This window comes from Kockovaella imperatae (assembly GCF_002102565.1).
Source record: "Kockovaella imperatae strain NRRL Y-17943 chromosome Unknown BD324scaffold_1, whole genome shotgun sequence".
NCBI lineage: Eukaryota > Fungi > Basidiomycota > Tremellomycetes > Tremellales > Cuniculitremaceae > Kockovaella > Kockovaella imperatae.
Window position 1 is genome coordinate 1,116,412 of NW_019028941.1, and position 16,346 is coordinate 1,132,757.

Consider the following 16,346-nt stretch of genomic DNA (forward strand, 5'->3'; position numbering starts at 1 on the left):
ACGTTTCACGATGGTCTTTCGCACGTGGCTTTGTACGTAATGAATTCCAACATCCCCAAGGCTTAAATGTTGCGTCGGTGTTCTTGGTCGACACTCAGCTAATCACCAACTTCTTAAACCCCCTCGACTGCCACCCCTCGACGCCCACTAACCATGACCACCACCCGAAGCACCCCCGGGGGCCAACTCGCATGGCTCTCCGGCTTGACCACTGGTTTCAACGATTTTAGTCCAGAGCAAAAGTATCTCCGCAAGGTGAGCCCCCCACCGCGCCTAGCACTCATCAGACCTCTATCATCGGTACCATTGGACCCAAGACCAACAGCGTCGAAATGCTTGAAAAGCTCATGCACGCGGGTCTCAACATTGGTGAGCCAGCCTTTGCGTTCGTCGCTCACCCCAGTGCGAATGAACTTCTCGCACGGATCCTACGAGTACCACCAGTCTGTCATTGACAACTCTCGAGAGGCAGCCAAAAAGTTTGGCGTCCGACCCGTTGCCATTGCTCTTGACACCAAGGGACCGGAGATCCGAACGGGACTGATGAAGGACGACCAAGACGTGCCCATTCCCGCCGGTCATGAGTTCTACGTCACCACTGACAAATCCCATGCCGAATCTGGCACTGCGGAATGCATCTTTATGGATTATGCCAATCTCCCCAAGGTCACCGCACCCGGCAAGCTCATCTTTGTCGACGATGGTGAGCCCTCGTCTCCGCTCCGCTAACCTCAGGTATCCTCTCCCTCCAGGTCGTCTCGATCGAAGGCGACAAGCTCAAGGTCAAATCGCTCAACGCCGGCACTCTCTCCTCCCGAAAAGGTGTCAACTTGCCCAAAACCGCTGTCGACCTCCCTGCCCTGTCCGAAAAGGACAAAGCCGACCTCGCCTTTGGTGTCAAGAACGGCGTCGACATGATTTTCGCCTCCTTCATCCGTTCGGGCAACGATGTCCGGGAGATTCGCAAAGTCCTCGGCCCACAAGGCGCCTCGATCAAAATTATTGTCAAAATTGAAAACGAACAGGGAGTCCAAAACTTTGATGAGATCCTCAAAGAAACCGACGGCGTCATGGTGGCACGAGGCGATCTCGGTATCGAGATTCCCGCTAGCCAAGTGTTCATGGCGCAGAAAATGATGATTGCGAAATGCAACGTCGCCGGCAAGCCCGTCATCTGTGCGACCCAAATGCTCGAGGTGAGCACACAATGTCTTCTCCGCTGACCCCAGTCCATGACCGTATGTCCCCAGCTCGAACTCCGCTGATTACAGTACAACCCTCGACCCACCCGTGCCGAGGTCTCCGACGTCGCCAACGCCGTACTCGACGGCGCAGACTGTGTCATGCTTTCGGGCGAGACTGCCAAGGGCAAGTATCCCATTGAGGCCGTCACCATGATGGCAGAGACCGCATACCTCGCCGAGTCGGCCATCTGCTATCCTCCCCTGTTCGACCAGCTTCGTGACCTCGCCCCTCGACCCACTGAGACCGCCGAGACGCTCGCCATGTCTGCCGTCGCCGCGTCTCACGAGCAAAATGCCGGCGCCATCATCGTGCTGTCCACCAGCGGTGGATCCGCTCGACTCTTGTCAAAGTACCGACCCGCGTGTCCCATTATCTGCGGTGAGTACGTGCGCCTCGAGCTCCACTTACCCACAGTGACCCGTAACGATCGCACTGCTCGACAGCTGCACCTCTCCCGAGGCGTTTACCCCGTCTGGTACCCCGAGCCCCGAGGCATCCCTGACGACAAGTGGCAGACAGACGTCGACAATAGGATCAGGTGAGACTCGTTGCGAATCACGCTGACGCCTAGATTCGGTCTCAAACACGCGCTCGGACTTCGTGTGGTCGCGCCGGAGGCAACAGTCATGGCAGTGCAAGGCTGGAAGGGAGGTCTCGGACATGTAAGCTCCCTTGCATTCGTTGCTGACCCTAGACCAACACCCTGCGAATCCTCTCGTGAGCTTGTACATGTACCTTGCTGACCACAGTGTTCCTACCGACCCTTCGGACCTTGACATTCAGCCCATTGAGCGGACTGGCGAGCAGTAGAAAGATTTACTATAGATTTTTGACTCCATAGAAAATGATGACCGTTTCACCGATGCATCGCGTTAGCCGAATTTACACACCACACCATGTCCCTCTCATTATGGGAGTCATTCATGTGTGGAGGCCTTGCAGGATGCGCCGCCGTCACAGTGTGTGGGTTCCCCCCCCTAAATTCCTTCTCTGACGCCAGCCAACACGCCCGAGGTCATGAAGACTCGTCTTCAACTCCAAGGCGAGCTGCAAAAAGCCGATTCCAATGTCCCTAAAGTATACAAAAACGTCCTCGACGTCTTTCAAAAGACCTGGCGTAATGAGGGGATCAAGGGGCTACAACGGGGTCTTTTCCCAGCTTATGGCTATCAAGTGAGCGGTCTGTCGTATCCCGCTAATTCAGATCCTCCTCAACGGCTCGAGACTAGGCTTTTACGACCCTATTCGACGCACACTCAACCGTGTCGTCGGCATAGACCCCACCGTCGTCAATATGGGCACAGCGCTGACTGCTGGAGCGTTGACAGGGTGCATAGGAGGTGAGTGAATCGTGCGCAGCACTCATATCCAACACCCAGCCGCTCTCGGATCCCCCTTATTCCTCGTCAAGGCTCGACTCCAGGCCTACTCTCCTGCCCTCCCTGTCGGTGCCCAGCACTACTACCGTAACTCTCGGCACGCCTTATCCAGCATCTACCGTGAAGGAGGACTCAAGGGCTTATGGCGAGGCGTAAACACTGCCATCTTACGAACGGCCTGCGTAAGTGTGTGCTGGGATTTGAGCTTACACCAGGGTTCGGCGGTCCAACTTCCCTCGTATAATTTTGGCAAAACCCTCTTGGTCCAGAACGGATGGAAGGACAACTCGTACGGCACGTACTTTGTCGCCTCGGCTGTCTCTGGCCTTTGTGTTCTCCTTGCCATGCAGCCGGCCGACACAGTGCTGACCCGAATGTATAATCGTGAGAATGACCTCTGTCCTGAACACTGAACGCCAGAAAACACCGTCAAGGATCCAGTCACTGGCGCAATCCGTGGCGCTCTCTACTCGAATCCGATAGACTGTTTGTGGAAGACGCTGAAGACTGAGGGAATAAGGGGGTGGTACAAGGGTGAGTCAATGTGCGAGTCCCGCTGACGACAGGCACCACTGCACATTTTGGTGAGCCTGTCTCGGAATAGTACTGACCTGCAGCACGGATATGGCCGCACACCGTCGTCACTCTGGTAGCCAATGAGGTGGGTTTTACGAGATGCGCATAGCTGACCTGGCAGGTGATAATGTCGCAGTACAAGGGTCTCAGGGCAAAGTATATGTAGACGACTTTCGGGGGCGAGGAGCGGTTGCATTATCATCGTGACCATTAGGACTGCGCATCTTCTGGGGACATCTCTTGTCGAGACACTACGTCCACTGTTGTCTAACAAAGCCCTATGCATATTCCGGCTTGTCTCATCGCCCGTCTCCGAGATGACGGACACGAATTCGAATTTTCTCCTACACTTTCAACCATACACGATGAAATCTCTCAGACTCGCCAGACTCGTCAGAGCCACCAGGCCCCAGCCTGCCCCGATCTGCCAATCCTGTCCCTCTCGCCTACTCCTCCGCTCATATATCTCCACCCGCCCCCGATTCGCAGAAGTACAATCTGGTCCAATCATCTCCCAAAGCAATCGTAAGTTTCATCAACCGTCCGGGCTTACATTCAGGCGCAGAGATCACCCTTCGCCGGTTCTGGAAGTCTGCCCATGTCGCCGAGGAAGCAGACGGTGAGCTTCATATCTTTTATCGCTGATCGCCAGGGACTTTTCGCATAAAATTAGATCACCGAGACCTCAAAGCGCCATCAGGCAAGATACTGGTCCTGCCGAAAGGAAAACGTCTTTTTGCGACTCTCATCGCGGCAGAATGGGACAATCAAGCAGAAGCAATGAAGCCAACCTCCCTCGCCCTCGTAAGGAATGACGTTCAGCCCCGCTGACCCCAGACATCCCTCGCCTTTCGTGCCATTGACGGATTCAATGACCCTGCATCCCGATGCAAAGTCGTCGACAAACTCATGCAGTACTTGGAGACCGACACCATATTGTACGTCTCACACTCGTGTCCCCGCTGACGGCAGGTATCACGACGATGGGACTGGTGCACCGACTCTAGAATCGATGCAGAGACATCACTGGGACCCGTTACTCCAATGGGTCACTGAATCCTTTGGCATCGAGCTGTCTCTCGCCACGGGGTTCTCCCCCGCCAAGCAGTCTCCACCAGTCCTGGAGCGGCTTCGACAGGAGATCGATAAGATGGATCATTGGCAACTTGCCGGTGAGTGTTCAAATGCAGATGTTTGCTTATGATACAGCCTTTGAACGAGCCACCTACGCCTCCAAATCCTTCATCATTGGCCTCGCCTTGTGCTCTGGTCGCCTCACGGCTGACCAAGCCTCCGATGCGAGTCATGTTGAAGTACGCAGTCAGATTGAAAGATGGGGAGAGGTCGAGGATTGTGAGTGGCATACATATCACCGAGCTGATACCCAGCGCACGATGTAGACTACCAGGATATCCGCAAGATGCTAGGGAGTGTAGCCATATCATTGATAGAATAATAGCATGCATTATTGCCGGGCGGCGGAATTGTGTTCCAGTAATTTGGCGATCGTGATTTCAACATTGCCTCTTGATCTCACTCACCTTGTCTACTGTCTTGGTCTTACGATGGACTTTCAAGACTTTGACGGAGCCTCCAACGTAAGTGCTGAGTTCTTCATCGCTAAGTCCCGCCAGTACACGTTCGATCGGGATGAGGTCACTTCCGTCTGGTCCGCCATGCCGACCTCCCAGGCCCATCACGACGTACCTGCTGACCTTCAAAGCATGGTGGATGATCTCACGCTCGACTCGACGAGCCATGTAAACGGGCATGGCCACCTCGAGGAGGACGAAGAGGAGCTAGGCTATAATATAGAACATGCTTGCAGGTGGGCCACCAGTCAGTACGCCTCTCTGATATTTAGCTACTGCGGTATACATAACCCTCAAAGCGTGGTCAAGGTGAGCAGCCCTACTTCCCCGCTGACGCGCAGTGTCTTCACTGCAGCAAGTGGTTTTGCAACTCGCGTGGAAACACTTCGGCTTCTCATATTGTCAATCACCTGGTCAAAGCAAAGCACAAAGAGGTCATCCTACACAAAGAGAGTGCCCTTGGAGAAACCATACCCGAATGTGAGCTCTCCCTTGTACCTCGCTAAATCCCAGGCTACAACTGTGGGAGCAAGAACGTCTTCATGCTTGGGTTCATTCCCGCGAAGAGCGACACCGTCGTCGTTCTCCTCTGCCGGTGAGCCTCCCTGCCTTCTCGCCCCGCTAATCCCAGCCAACCTTGCGCCGCCTTGACCAATGCCAAAGACATCAACTGGGACACTTCCCAGTGGTCAGCTATCATCGACGACCGTTCATTCCTCTCCTGGCTAGTCAAGGTCCCTTCTGAAGTGGAACAACTACGAGCGAGACAAATTTCCATGGCCCAGATCGCCATGCTCGAGGACCTTTGGAGGGACAACCCCCAAGCGAGATTAGAAGATGCTGAGGCCCAGGTTGGAGAGGAAGAGATGCAGCCGATCCTCATGAGGTGGGTCCCCACTCCATCCTTCACTGACCTCCTAGATACGAGGACGCATATCAATATCAAAACATCTTTGGTCCACTTGTCAAGATCGAGGCCGATTACGACAAAAAGATGAAAGAATCTCAGACCGAAAACGATATCACCGTCCGTTGGGACATGGGACTGAATCAAAAACGCCTGGCATGGTTCAGCATGCCAAAACTTGAAAGTGGCGAGGTCAGGCTTGCTGTCGGAGATGAACTCCGTCTCAAGTTTGTGGGCGCGACGACCGGTCTCGCGGGCATGAAGGGCTTGCAAGCGCTCAGAGGTGGACAGGAGACCGTATGGGAAGCCGTCGGGAGTGTCATCAAAATACCCAACAGTGAGCACGATCCTCTCCCCCGCTCACCATAGACATCTCCGACGAGGTGTGTCTCGAGCTGCGTCGCAATGACGGCGTCCCCACGGACTGTACGCACGGCTTCTCCGTCGACTTTGTCTGGAAAGCGACCAGCTTTGACCGGATGCAAGCGGCCCTCAAGACATTCGCCGTGGATGAAAAGAGTGTCAGCGGATACATCGTGAGTCACAGCTGTGCCATTCTAACGTCAGTACCACAAACTCCTCGGGCACGAGCTCGAACCCCAAGTCCTGCGCACCCAAATGCCAAAACGTTTCTCTGCGCCCAACCTCCCCGAACTCAATCACTCCCAAATGGCAGCCGTCAAGGCAGTCCTGCAAAAACCCCTCAGCTTGATCCAAGGTCCCCCGGGCACAGGCAAAACGGTCACCTCTGCGTCCATTGTCTACCATCTCGCAAAAATGAACCCTGGCCAGGTCCTCGTCTGCGCCCCTTCCAACGTCGCGGTGGATCATCTCTGTGAAAAGATCCACCAAACCGGTCTCAAGGTCGTGCGTATAGCTGCAAAGTCCCGCGAAGCCCTCGACTCGTCCGTCGCCTTTCTCTCCCTCCACACCCAAGTCGCCAATGCCGACACACACCCTGAGCTGCAAAAGCTCATCCAGCTGCGGAATGATCAGGGTGAATTGAGTCAGAGCGATGAACGCAAATACAAGTCGCTCGTTCGCGCATGTGAAAAGGACATTCTGAACGCTGCGGATGTCATTTGCTGTACCTGCACTGGTGCAGGCGATCCGCGCCTCGCCAAGTTCAAATTCCGCACGGTCCTCATGGACGAGGCGACACAAGCCGCCGAGCCCGGTGAGTAACTTCTATCTGGCATACCGCTGACTCCAGAATGCATGATCCCCCTCGTTATGGGATGCAAACAAGCAGTCCTTGTCGGCGACCACCAACAACTTGGTCCCGTCATCATGAACAAGAAAGCCTCCAAAGCCGGCCTCTCCCAATCCCTGTTTGAACGCTTGGTAGTCCTCGGCAATCGTCCAATCCGACTCCAAGTGCAGTATCGAATGCACCCGTGCTTGTCCGAATTCCCCTCCAACATGTTCTATGAGGGTACATTGCAAAACGGTGTGACGGCACCGGAACGGCTGCGCAAAAACGTCGACTTCCCTTGGCCAGTTGCCGATACGCCCATGTTTTTCCATCAGAACCTTGGCACGGAGGAAATATCCTCCAGCGGAACATCGTTTCTCAATCGAACCGAAGCCTCCAATGTGGAAAAGATGGTGACTAAGTTTTTCAAATCAGGTGTCTTGCCCTCCCAAATCGGTGTCATCACTCCCTATGAAGGCCAGCGAAGCTACATTGCAACCTACATGCAGCTGCATGGGGCGCTCAAAAAGGACCTCTACAAAGAGGTCGAAGTGGCCAGTGTCGACGCTTTCCAAGGTCGTGAAAAAGACTACATCATTCTCAGTTGTGTTCGAAGCAACGAGCATCAGGGAATCGGCTTCTTGAACGACCCGCGGCGACTCAACGTGGCCCTGACCCGGGCTAAATACGGCGTGGTCATCCTTGGCAATCCAAAAGTCCTGAGCAAGGTGAGTTCTAGGTCCTTCCCCGCTGACCTCAGCACCCACTCTGGCTTTACCTCTTGACCCATTTCAAAGAAAAGGGCACGTTCGTCGAGGGACCCCTGACCAATCTTCAACCGAGCATGATCCAATTCTCTCGACCCAAAAAGTCCCTCGCCTCTGCGCTCGATCCCTTCAAGCGACACGAGTCGACATTGTCCTCCGAGTACATGGACAAGGGCCGAGTTCCTGGCCCCGCGCCTAGTCGGTTTGACGCGTACTACAGGACACACGACCTTCACGGGCATGTCCCGCCTGACGCCCAATCGGTCATCTCCCAAGCGGTCACCTCGTTCCCCATGCCGAAAGGCAAAAACTACACTGGGTACGCCTCATCGGTCATCTCGCAGCAACCTGGCGAGACCGCATCGGTCGCCGGTGGCCCAGCGCCCAGTATCGCCTTCAGTCAGTTTGACCGACTACCCCACGAGGCAAATACCGATAGCAAGGCGAGGCGACGGCTGAGCTTTGGCAGCATCGCGCCGAGCGATGCCCCAACGGCATCCATGTACGCTTTTGGGTACAAGGCGGGCGACGATGATGCGCAGTCGATCGCCCCGAGTCAAGCTGGCATGACAGAGTTCTAGTCATTATTTTGCTCACACTTGACATACCACCCAGGCCACGATGGCACTCAGCGCCGCAGAGACCGGCTCGCCTTATCGGCGCCGCAGCCGCGCACATGTGCATGCATCACAGCCCTGCAATGTCCGCAATGAGATCAATTGTCCCTTCTGTCACGCCTATGCGATTGTGACCCCCATGCTGACCCTCAAACCAAACCACGTCGCCAAATGTGGAGATGGTGCCCCAGTCGTCGCCTTTCCGTTGCACAGTCTCATTCCGCCGATTCAGCTCGTTGAACAAGATTTGCGAGTGGATCGGCGGGATGGACAGGTCGTTCTTTGCGTTGACGATGAGGACCGGACACGAAACGTTCTGGGTGTCAAATAGTTTCCGTGATTGCTCACCTGAAGCGCCGTCCTGGAATCGAAGGGGTACGCGAAGAAGTTCAGGAGATAGTCTAAGCTGTGAGCGGAGTCATCATACCACCCACCCTGCGCTTTTGGAAATGCTTTGAGCGGACTCAATAATGGCAGTACGAAGAACAACCTATATCTGAGCGTCAGACTAGCACCCCAGGTCTCGTCCTACAATCTGAGGAGTTCTCGGACCGATGCAAAAGGAGCGATTAACACAATGGCCTTGGGCGAAATACCTGCTGGTCAGTCTAGTCGACATCATCCCTCACCCTCTGATGCCAGCTTGCCCGCCAGACCCGAAACGACTCCTGTTCCGAGACTGTGCCCGACAAGGATGATATCGGCTCGGTTGTTTGACCTTTCGATGACATAGTCCCACGCCGCTTGAGCATCCCTGACAAGTCCTACCTCAGAGGGAGTCCCTGTTGAATCGGCAAATCCTCGATAATCAATGGCCAGGACGTTGCTGGAAAGGTGAGCGCAAAAAAAAATAAAATCTCGTGACACGACCCACCAGTCCAGTACACTCGACATGGCGCTGTATGTCCGTACTCTGTAGCCTGTAGCGCGAGTACCGGCCTGAGCTCAGCTCCTTGCCTTCTGACCTTCGCCTCACGTTCCCATGGAGGTAGATGATAGTCGGCCTCTGTGAAAAGGCTTGGTCAAACCCTACGTGTCTCTGCCGATACACCGTCCGAGGTCTGCCCATCAGCTCGCTACACTTGGCCACTTCCCTCACAAGACATGCCATGCGCCGAGCTTTTCTCCATCGCTCGTGCTTAGGTATAAATTCCGCACCTTGAAAGCTGTTCTCTTCAGCTTGGCTCCGAACCGCAACCCACGAGCCAGTCCGAGATCTTCGGGTCGATCATAATTCACAAAGAATGGAAATTTGATCCGGTTCAGGAACAGCAGCCTAGCGTCAGCGAGACCTGAACTTTTACACTCACTCTCGCTGAAGCGTTGGTATGCACAGCAGGGTCAGTATAACGGGATAAGTCCCCACCACCACGACAGCAGCATACAATGCCTTTTTGAAGAACATGATGCATGGAATGAAATGAGATGAAACGCGTCACAGGTTTGTCTATCTTAAAGATTCATCATACTCGGGCGGTGGCGCCTCGCCTTCCTGTCGGTATACCGCCCCCACATCATTCTCCTTGGCATGTCCATTCTTCTCATCGAATCCATTAATGTGTGTCCCGTCCATCCGTGCTGAGACCTCCCTGACCTGATCCAGTGGCGGCGCGGGCTCCGCCTCGTTCATATCAGAATAATGCGAGGCCGACGAATGCTGCGTCCCAAGTGGCGGTCGCATGAGCTCTCCCGTCGGATTTCGAGACGGATGTAGTGGCGGAGGCTGCAAGCTCAAGGCCGGCTCGCGTGGTGGAAGGACGGGCGGCTTCCCCTCTGGATTACCATGTTCCATCTCCCCCTTCTCCTCGTCGACATCCACACCCTCGTCATCCACAGGCACATCCTCCCCATGCGGGCCGGCGCCGATCATGACGTCCATCGCACCAGTCTCTTGCTGTGCTCTCCCACTCTCCGCTTCCATCAGCGCCATGATCAGATTTCCCGCCTCTTGCGGCACTTTGACCTTGCCCGCGAGCTGAAGTGTCAGTCCACATTGGCTTTCTCGCTCGCTCACGATATCACCCGCCTTGACGCCCGGCCAGTGGTACATATTCGCATTCTCATCGAATCGCTCCACAAACACCTGCCCTACCAACTCGACTCCAGCGTACATCCCCTTGGAGCGGACGTAACTCAACACCGGAGCCTTTTCGATCCCCGCCTCGACAGCTCTTCCACCTCCATATGGACCCGCGGCGACCCCAATCTCCGCGCCAAGAGTGAACTTGTGCGTACGGAACGAATCGAGTGCTTTTTGATCTCGAATTATGAGGACGCAGTCGTATACATCGACACCGATCAGAAACTTGAGACGTCAGTGAGGTCAATCACAGTCTGGCTCACCCCCGTGGACAGATTGTTTGGCGTGATGGAGGCCGGGGCAGACCAAGCTGACATTAGTTGCAGTCGTCGACCCTGACTCACATCCATCTTCCAGCTTTGCAATGACTATACCTGCGCCGCCTGCACCGCCCAGAGGTGCTATACCCGTGCGCATGGCTGTGAAGATGGCCACGCCTTTACAGTCCTTGAACACTTTGGCGGGGATCTTTCGTAGCATTTTGACCTTTTTCCCCAGCTTGCTTTCGTCCTTCACCTCGGTCACGACCCCGTCGACTATTTTCAGCAGATCGCCCTCTACTTTCAAGACTCACCTGTGAACGACGTCAGTATCCTCGCTGCCTTTTCCATCTCTTGTGGAAAGTCCCCTGTCGTCGGCCAAAACCTCTCCGTTCCCAACCTCTTCTCCGCGATATCGTTGACCCTCCCACCGACCTTGTCACTAATGACCATACCTTTATCCACGGCAGTCTTGCCCGCCGCCCTCATCTTGTCCTTCCATGATTTCTTCTCTGGCGAGGGGGTGGATGCAGCAGGCGCAGGCGCTGTACGTCGTGGTGGTGGCTGATACTCTGCTCCCATGGTGTTGCGAGTGTGTGATCGAACAACAACAGATAACAGCACTCGTGGTTCGTCCTACTCCACATGTCTGCTGCCGGGTGCTTGGCATTTCGGCACCGATACTTCGGGCATAATAGACGGGGGGCCGGTGTGATTACGATTATCATATTATTCAATAAGACCCACTATCTTTGACCATGCCTCGCGAGCGACCTTACGCTTACCCCGTGACCAACTCGGAACTCATCAGGATCCACAACCTCGCAGTCCATCCCGAGGGCGGTTACTTTTGCCAGACCACCGCAGTCGCCTCGTACGTCCCGGATTCCCCCCAATGGCCGGATGACCTGCCCAAATCCGATCTCGTCCACGGCAAGGGAAGGGAGCAGATTGGATGGGGACCAGCCGCACAGGTCACAGGAGGCTCGACTGATGACCCCAATCCCAAGGGCAAAGACCACGAGCTAGACGCGACAGCTATCTATTACCTCTTGACCGGAGACAATCCCAAAGGAACCCTGCACATGAACGCTCATCCAGTGAGACCATGTGCACTTTGACACTGACACGCAGCACTTTCATTGTCTCCACGCGGGTAGATCCCGCTACACCCTTATTCATCCCTCCGCCGACGCTCCAGTGATACAAACCATCACCATGGGCCCCATGGGCCCCATCGTGGATGAAGGAGAAGTCACTCAGGTTTTTGGTCCCCGGGGGTGTCTGGAAGTGCAGCGCGATCCCAGATGAAGATCTGGAGCTCATCAAGCAAGGCAAAAGGGAATCAGAACACGTCGGAGCGCTCATCAGCGAAGTCGTGGTGCCTGGATGGTATCCTGGCCAGTTTCAATTCCTGACAGAGGACAAGGTGAGGTGGCGATAATGATCTCGCTTACGCCGCCCGCCCAGCTCAAAGCCCTGTTTCATGGCAAAGATGGTTGGCAGCAGTACACTCAAGCTATCCATACAGACGCTTAATGTCTACTCTGCATCCACGCGTCGATCTGACTTTGAGGGACGTCGTCCAGACGATGCACGAGATACTCCACCTGCATATCAGCCATGCCCCATACTTGATGTGCTCACCTCGACCACCTTTGTCAACGGTATCACATGATCTCTGTACATGTCCACGATCTTTTGCACGTCAATCTTGCCCATCCCTGAAGTCTCTATGATCTTTCCGTCCGCATCAAACTCTCCCCCGTAGATCTTCGCCTTGTTCCCCAGCCGGACGAGGAGCTTGGCCTCGACTTCTGGTTTCGTGATGAGTCCCGCGAGCGCATCTCCATTAGGTGGAGTTGAAAGGATATGAGGGATGAAGTCGTGTGGTGCAGAGAGAAACTTTGACTCGGCCACAAACATGCCTGGAGCCGTGCTCAGCTCAGGCCTTCCATTCCGACTCACCGAAATGTATACGCCTTGACAGTGCTTGCAATACCTCTACATCCCGTGTCGCTGCGCTTCCGTAGTTGCCATCATCTGCAGCCGACGTGATTCCAGGTACAATCTCCCCACAGTAGAACCTGAGTATCTGATCGTTCACCCGCACTTTGGATGCCGCAGGAGGGTAGAGGAGACGAGGAAAGGTCATGACGGGAATGACCGGTTGAGGGAGTCGTTCGAGTGGAGTAAAGGGGAATTCATCGGGACTAGAAGGTCAGGACGAGCATCCAATTTGCCCATTCTCACCTGGTGAATCGTCTCGCTTTGGCTGAGGGGTCAGTTCAGATCGTGAGCCATGCTCACCATGAAAGATCTCCGTCTCCAAGAGGAACCATTCCACCCAACTGCCATCAAAGTCAATGATATCTCTGAATGCCCCTTTTTCATAGATTTTTGCATTGCGAGCGAATTGCGCGCGCTCGATAAGCGCTCAGGATGAGCACTGTCACGCGAGATTTGACCTACAGAAGATGATGGTATCCTCTAATCGAATTAATTGACTCCTGATATGGTCGAGCGAAAGCAGCTCGGACGCTTTGGCGCCGGTCGTAAAGTTCATCTTGCGTCGCTACAGTATGCTCAAGACGGTGCGCTAGTGCCGATGCAACGTATGAGCAAGCTTGCGGGGAATGTTGTATGACGTCTAGGACTAGGACTAGGTAAAAGAACATCGAGTTGGGATTCGGCCTCGCGGTCCGACCACCTTATTTATTATCATTAAATATCCGAATCCAAGCTCCTCATACCGTCTATACATACAGGTGACACCAGGCAACTACTGCTCCATTGCCTTTTTATACTTTGGCTTTGACAACGCCTCATCTGATAACCACTCGACAGGAAAGCCCCTGACACCTCCCACATTCTGCATCTTGAGAGACTCTAATGTCTTTATCGCTCTCATCTTGCTCTCTCCGTATTTCTTGCTACGTCGTGCAGACTTGAGATGGCGAGTATCGATGGGAATGTCGGTCGATAGTGGCGAGTTTGGATCCTGCTCATCAGCAAGGTCGCCCTCATCCCTTGCACTTACGTTCGCCGCCTCCACCAGCCTCTCTAATGTATCGCTTACAAACTTGCGGTTCATGCGAGGTTCAGGGAATTTATCACACGAGATGATCAGCCATCCTTCCTTGCCGATATTCTGAGGTCCAGCGTTGAAGCCTTCGTTTGCATGGATACTGCATGGGTCCACATCTGTCCGACCGGGATTCCACCTGCTACCGGCCAACAACTTGATGCGATGTCTTGCTTCAGAGGTGTTCAGAGGAAGACTAGATACTGGAACGACAATCTGTTGTCTCAGGCTCGATGGGTGATTCGGAGCGCCAGGAACGATGAAGCGAGTCAGGCGAACAGAGTTGGTGGGAGGAGTAAAAGGTGTAGCTTGGGCTGATGAAATCAGTCTAGTCTCATATCCCTCCCTTATAGCCCACCTCGCAACAAAGCATCATTCTCCCTCAATTTTTCTACCAAATTCCAAGTCTCTTGCACCTCCAGCATCTTGACAGTCTCCAGGAATGGCGGTTCACTATAATCGTACACTTTCCAGTTCTGCATCAGAGGCAATTTGGTTTCCTTTTCCACCTTTGCTCTCTCTTTCTGAATCGCTGCCGATGGTGTATCGGATTTGCCCTTGGCCGCCGAGCTGGAACAGGATGAATGAAACGTCCTTGCCCATAGTGGTATTGACCGTGTGCTGCCGCATGCGATGCGAGTCGCTGGGATAGCCATCTCGAGTTATGTGATGCAGTACTAGAGAAGATTCACAATGATCAGGGGAGGGTTTTTCGTACAAGTTGTTTTAGAGAAACGACCGTGGGAAACTGGGATATCCATGCAGTGCTCAAGCCGGTGACATATAGTCATGAGAGACAAAGTTAAACGCTACAAAAAGGCCAATCAAGCTGCCGACTCTAGGGCATTACAAAGAACCATCAATCGAGTGATACTGCCTACACGAGGGACAAACCATTTTGCCCGTGTCTTTACATTGTCTGAAAAGTTGTTGTGTTCTGAAAGATTGATACAGGTGCTACCGAATTGAAGACTAGTCGTGGGGATTTTAAAGGTAGACGAGGGTACGGCCGAGATAACAATGTCCGATAAGAGGAGGCATGTATCCATGGGCAGGGAAGGGGCCGAGTGAGTGGTGAAGAAGGGAGATACGTCGATCTGCGGATCCCCCTTTTGAGCATCGACTATCGGCTCGGTGCTGTTCGCCGGAGTCAATGCGGGCAATTTGATTTTGGGCACGAGCATGTGGGTGCCATTGATGTCGATGGAGTAGACTTGTGCTCCCTCATTGGCCAAGAGACACGCAAGCGGCTTGCCGACAGTCTCGGATCTGACATACGTTTAGCTGACGCGCGATATTTCTGACTCACCTGTTGATCACAGTGACTACTTTGCCTTGCAACCGGGAACCGACTGGTGCAGACTCAAATGCTCCGAGCGCCTTGAGGATATGCGCCACGGCAAGAGGTGTACAGGGGTAGGTCACGTCCGACCCATCCAGTGCCAGCGTACACGGGCGCGTGCCGCTGACGGCGAGCGAGGCAGAACTGATGCCCTCGATATCGAGGCGGGGTGCGATGGCATCTCTGAGCTGCTTGTCCTGTCGAGGTCAGGGCGGCGGCTCTACTCTCTGTCGGCTCACCTCTTCCGCGGTGAACAAGGGCAGGAACAAGAACAATCCGTTCACCGACTTGTCCCCGTTGACCTCTTCGATCGCCTCTTTCACCTTTACCAAGCGATTTGCTTCAGCCTCCGAGCTCACGTCGACATTCCTGATCTCAAAGTCGAAACCCAATTTGCACGACGATTTGGACAACGCCGAGGCGTACGTCTTGCAGCCCGAATCGTCACTGGCCAAGATACCCACGATACGGATCCTCTGGTCCCGCTCGCCGGCCTTGGCGACGACGTGCGACTGAAGCCGATCCGCCAGCTCCTTGGGGCTAAATGTCTGGCCTTCTTTTCCTTCGTCTTCAAACTCGAGACTCGCCAGATCAGTCATGACTGAGCGGTAGGACGACTTGCGACGTCCCATCATTGGTCTGGTAGGGAACAGGGGTCCATGGGAATAATCGAAAGGGGTGCCACTGAGACTTGGTCGTCGAGGAAAGGGAAAGGATAGAGGACTACATGGGTCCAACTCGATAGTGATGGGTGGTCGGGAAGGACTGGTCCCTAACAGAACGCCATGTTTCCTCTCTGGTGATCCGACCAACGTGCTAGAGCTAGAGCTGCTGCTCCGCGAGAAGCTTGCTCGAGCGGGAAACACACCAGGCGATGGGGCGAATGGAAAGTGAGGAATGGACACTCGAGATTCTCTAATCATGGGACTGGATAAGGGTGGAGATTCCGGCGTGAATCCCTGGGAGACACCTGAAAAGTCGATCTTGGTCGGAGCTGTCGCTCGACGAATACCTGAATTCGTATTGACTGGTTGGTAGTCTATCGGCATAGAAATGCTAGACCTGGAGATGATTGGGGAATGGGGCCGAGCGTCAAGCGGATCGATGGACTCGGTTACCAGAGCGTTGACGCCTCCACCCATACGATAGAGATGGAGATCCGCCAGACAATGCTCGATAGTAGGAGAGCATGGTGTCGAGTCGACGACTCTCGCCTCTGAAGCCATTGTGCTTTCGTAGAATGATAAGGGGGGCAAGGTAGTCAGAAATGCGTGACAAGGTTGAGCTTTGTATGCTCCATG

At 54.3% G+C, this 16,346-nt stretch overlaps 11 protein-coding genes across 11 annotated transcripts; 6 read left to right on the forward strand and 5 right to left on the reverse strand.

The window, feature by feature from the left end:
* Nucleotides 1-93: 93 nt before the first annotated feature.
* Nucleotides 94-2,131, forward strand: BD324DRAFT_612576 (pyruvate kinase). Its single transcript, XM_022014406.1, has 10 exons — nt 94-255; nt 288-369; nt 404-703; nt 736-1,196; nt 1,230-1,238; nt 1,272-1,623; nt 1,660-1,783; nt 1,817-1,907; nt 1,940-1,962; nt 1,995-2,131. The coding sequence occupies exons 1-10, from the start codon at nt 154-156 to the stop codon at nt 2,053-2,055; spliced, it is 1,605 nt and encodes a 534-aa protein (XP_021874608.1). The 5' UTR covers nt 94-153; the 3' UTR covers nt 2,056-2,131.
* Nucleotides 2,127-3,506, forward strand: BD324DRAFT_612577 (mitochondrial carrier domain-containing protein). Its single transcript, XM_022014407.1, has 9 exons — nt 2,127-2,208; nt 2,246-2,418; nt 2,450-2,585; nt 2,625-2,806; nt 2,840-3,008; nt 3,045-3,158; nt 3,191-3,208; nt 3,242-3,285; nt 3,322-3,506. Exons 1-9 carry the CDS (start codon nt 2,142-2,144, stop codon nt 3,364-3,366), a joined length of 948 nt encoding a protein of 315 aa, XP_021874609.1. The 5' UTR covers nt 2,127-2,141; the 3' UTR covers nt 3,367-3,506.
* Nucleotides 3,507-3,550: 44 nt separating this feature from the next.
* BD324DRAFT_612582 (hypothetical protein) lies at nt 3,551-4,679 on the forward strand. Its single transcript, XM_022014408.1, has 7 exons — nt 3,551-3,725; nt 3,760-3,819; nt 3,853-4,004; nt 4,038-4,138; nt 4,173-4,372; nt 4,410-4,553; nt 4,589-4,679. The coding sequence occupies exons 1-7, from the start codon at nt 3,566-3,568 to the stop codon at nt 4,654-4,656; spliced, it is 885 nt and encodes a 294-aa protein (XP_021874610.1). The 5' UTR covers nt 3,551-3,565; the 3' UTR covers nt 4,657-4,679.
* A 46-nt stretch (nt 4,680-4,725) lies between these two features.
* On the forward strand, nt 4,726-6,193 carry BD324DRAFT_29130 (RNA helicase-domain-containing protein). The gene is made up of 7 exons (XM_022012393.1): nt 4,726-4,798; nt 4,835-5,028; nt 5,065-5,101; nt 5,134-5,272; nt 5,306-5,387; nt 5,424-5,678; nt 5,714-6,193. Exons 1-7 carry the CDS (start codon nt 4,766-4,768, stop codon nt 6,066-6,068), a joined length of 1,095 nt encoding a protein of 364 aa, XP_021874611.1. The 5' UTR covers nt 4,726-4,765; the 3' UTR covers nt 6,069-6,193.
* Nucleotides 6,194-7,599: 1,406 nt separating this feature from the next.
* Nucleotides 7,600-8,372, forward strand: BD324DRAFT_612591 (hypothetical protein). Its single transcript, XM_022014409.1, has one exon. It carries the CDS (start codon nt 7,739-7,741, stop codon nt 8,240-8,242), a length of 504 nt encoding a protein of 167 aa, XP_021874612.1. The 5' UTR covers nt 7,600-7,738; the 3' UTR covers nt 8,243-8,372.
* Nucleotides 8,296-9,872, reverse strand: BD324DRAFT_28989 (Alpha/Beta hydrolase protein). Its single transcript, XM_022012391.1, has 8 exons — nt 9,589-9,872; nt 9,378-9,554; nt 9,255-9,339; nt 9,153-9,217; nt 8,908-9,104; nt 8,811-8,874; nt 8,627-8,774; nt 8,296-8,594 (listed from the first exon to the last, which is right to left on the reverse strand). The coding sequence occupies exons 1-8, from the start codon at nt 9,681-9,683 to the stop codon at nt 8,349-8,351; spliced, it is 1,077 nt and encodes a 358-aa protein (XP_021874613.1). The 5' UTR covers nt 9,684-9,872; the 3' UTR covers nt 8,296-8,348.
* Nucleotides 9,492-11,428, reverse strand: BD324DRAFT_28917 (hypothetical protein). Its single transcript, XM_022012390.1, has 6 exons — nt 10,933-11,428; nt 10,703-10,894; nt 10,622-10,668; nt 10,293-10,583; nt 9,589-10,253; nt 9,492-9,554 (listed from the first exon to the last, which is right to left on the reverse strand). Exons 1-5 carry the CDS (start codon nt 11,198-11,200, stop codon nt 9,726-9,728), a joined length of 1,326 nt encoding a protein of 441 aa, XP_021874614.1. The 5' UTR covers nt 11,201-11,428; the 3' UTR covers nt 9,492-9,554; nt 9,589-9,725.
* Nucleotides 11,346-12,157, forward strand: BD324DRAFT_612606 (hypothetical protein). The gene is made up of 3 exons (XM_022014410.1): nt 11,346-11,718; nt 11,753-12,047; nt 12,089-12,157. The coding sequence occupies exons 1-2, from the start codon at nt 11,377-11,379 to the stop codon at nt 11,927-11,929; spliced, it is 519 nt and encodes a 172-aa protein (XP_021874615.1). The 5' UTR covers nt 11,346-11,376; the 3' UTR covers nt 11,930-12,047; nt 12,089-12,157.
* BD324DRAFT_575242 (chorismate mutase) lies at nt 12,154-13,184 on the reverse strand (the record flags this gene model as incomplete). Its single annotated transcript, XM_022013115.1, has 6 exons — nt 12,154-12,228; nt 12,266-12,546; nt 12,587-12,831; nt 12,872-12,893; nt 12,929-13,054; nt 13,091-13,184. The coding sequence occupies 6 exons, from the start codon at nt 13,182-13,184 to the stop codon at nt 12,154-12,156; spliced, it is 843 nt and encodes a 280-aa protein (XP_021874616.1).
* A 178-nt stretch (nt 13,185-13,362) lies between these two features.
* Nucleotides 13,363-14,378, reverse strand: BD324DRAFT_612613 (mitochondrial ribosomal subunit protein-domain-containing protein). The gene is made up of 3 exons (XM_022014411.1): nt 14,062-14,378; nt 13,659-14,017; nt 13,363-13,619 (listed from the first exon to the last, which is right to left on the reverse strand). Exons 1-3 carry the CDS (start codon nt 14,357-14,359, stop codon nt 13,401-13,403), a joined length of 876 nt encoding a protein of 291 aa, XP_021874617.1. The 5' UTR covers nt 14,360-14,378; the 3' UTR covers nt 13,363-13,400.
* Nucleotides 14,379-14,527: 149 nt separating this feature from the next.
* On the reverse strand, nt 14,528-16,271 carry BD324DRAFT_647842 (hypothetical protein; the record flags this gene model as incomplete). Its single annotated transcript, XM_022017727.1, has 3 exons — nt 14,528-14,972; nt 15,013-15,242; nt 15,285-16,271. The coding sequence occupies 3 exons, from the start codon at nt 16,269-16,271 to the stop codon at nt 14,528-14,530; spliced, it is 1,662 nt and encodes a 553-aa protein (XP_021874618.1).
* Between the last annotated feature and the right edge of the window lie 75 nt (nt 16,272-16,346).

Bases quoted from the DNA above. Each gene is read 5' to 3' on its own strand.
- BD324DRAFT_28989 (XM_022012391.1), bottom strand. From the start codon at position 9,683: ATGTTCTTCAAAAAGGCATTGTATGCTGCTGTCGTGGTGGTGGGGACT. The intron at 9,105-9,152 runs GTGGGTCGTGTC...TCACCTTTCCAG, and splicing joins ATGTCGAGTGTACTGGACTG to CAACGTCCTGGCCATTGATT. The intron at 8,595-8,626 runs GTGAGCAATCAC...TTTGACACCCAG, and splicing joins ATTCCAGGACGGCGCTTCAG to AACGTTTCGTGTCCGGTCCT.
- BD324DRAFT_612591 (XM_022014409.1), top strand. From the start codon at position 7,739: ATGATCCAATTCTCTCGACCCAAAAAGTCCCTCGCCTCTGCGCTCGAT.
- BD324DRAFT_612606 (XM_022014410.1), top strand. From the start codon at position 11,377: ATGCCTCGCGAGCGACCTTACGCTTACCCCGTGACCAACTCGGAACTC. The intron at 11,719-11,752 runs GTGAGACCATGT...ACTGACACGCAG, and splicing joins TGCACATGAACGCTCATCCA to CACTTTCATTGTCTCCACGC.
- BD324DRAFT_28917 (XM_022012390.1), bottom strand. From the start codon at position 11,200: ATGGGAGCAGAGTATCAGCCACCACCACGACGTACAGCGCCTGCGCCT. The intron at 10,669-10,702 runs GTGAGTCAGGGT...AACTAATGTCAG, and splicing joins TGCAAAGCTGGAAGATGGAT to CTTGGTCTGCCCCGGCCTCC. The intron at 10,254-10,292 runs GTGAGCGAGCGA...CTGACACTTCAG, and splicing joins GCGTCAAGGCGGGTGATATC to CTCGCGGGCAAGGTCAAAGT.
- BD324DRAFT_29130 (XM_022012393.1), top strand. From the start codon at position 4,766: ATGGACTTTCAAGACTTTGACGGAGCCTCCAAC. The intron at 5,029-5,064 runs GTGGGCCACCAG...TCTGATATTTAG, and splicing joins AATATAGAACATGCTTGCAG to CTACTGCGGTATACATAACC. The intron at 5,102-5,133 runs GTGAGCAGCCCT...GCTGACGCGCAG, and splicing joins ACCCTCAAAGCGTGGTCAAG to TGTCTTCACTGCAGCAAGTG.
- BD324DRAFT_612613 (XM_022014411.1), bottom strand. From the start codon at position 14,359: ATGGCTATCCCAGCGACTCGCATCGCATGCGGCAGCACACGGTCAATA. The intron at 14,018-14,061 runs GTGGGCTATAAG...TGATTTCATCAG, and splicing joins GAATGATGCTTTGTTGCGAG to CCCAAGCTACACCTTTTACT. The intron at 13,620-13,658 runs GTAAGTGCAAGG...GCTGATGAGCAG, and splicing joins GGCTGGTGGAGGCGGCGAAC to GATCCAAACTCGCCACTATC.
- BD324DRAFT_612582 (XM_022014408.1), top strand. From the start codon at position 3,566: ATGAAATCTCTCAGACTCGCCAGACTCGTCAGAGCCACCAGGCCCCAG. The intron at 4,373-4,409 runs GTGAGTGTTCAA...CTTATGATACAG, and splicing joins GGATCATTGGCAACTTGCCG to CCTTTGAACGAGCCACCTAC. The intron at 4,554-4,588 runs GTGAGTGGCATA...GCTGATACCCAG, and splicing joins ATGGGGAGAGGTCGAGGATT to CGCACGATGTAGACTACCAG.
- BD324DRAFT_612576 (XM_022014406.1), top strand. From the start codon at position 154: ATGACCACCACCCGAAGCACCCCCGGGGGCCAACTCGCATGGCTCTCC. The intron at 1,624-1,659 runs GTGAGTACGTGC...ACTTACCCACAG, and splicing joins CGCGTGTCCCATTATCTGCG to TGACCCGTAACGATCGCACT. The intron at 1,784-1,816 runs GTGAGACTCGTT...GCTGACGCCTAG, and splicing joins GACGTCGACAATAGGATCAG to ATTCGGTCTCAAACACGCGC.
- BD324DRAFT_612577 (XM_022014407.1), top strand. From the start codon at position 2,142: ATGTCCCTCTCATTATGGGAGTCATTCATGTGTGGAGGCCTTGCAGGA. The intron at 2,807-2,839 runs GTAAGTGTGTGC...AGCTTACACCAG, and splicing joins CCATCTTACGAACGGCCTGC to GGTTCGGCGGTCCAACTTCC. The intron at 3,009-3,044 runs GTGAGAATGACC...ACTGAACGCCAG, and splicing joins GCTGACCCGAATGTATAATC to AAAACACCGTCAAGGATCCA.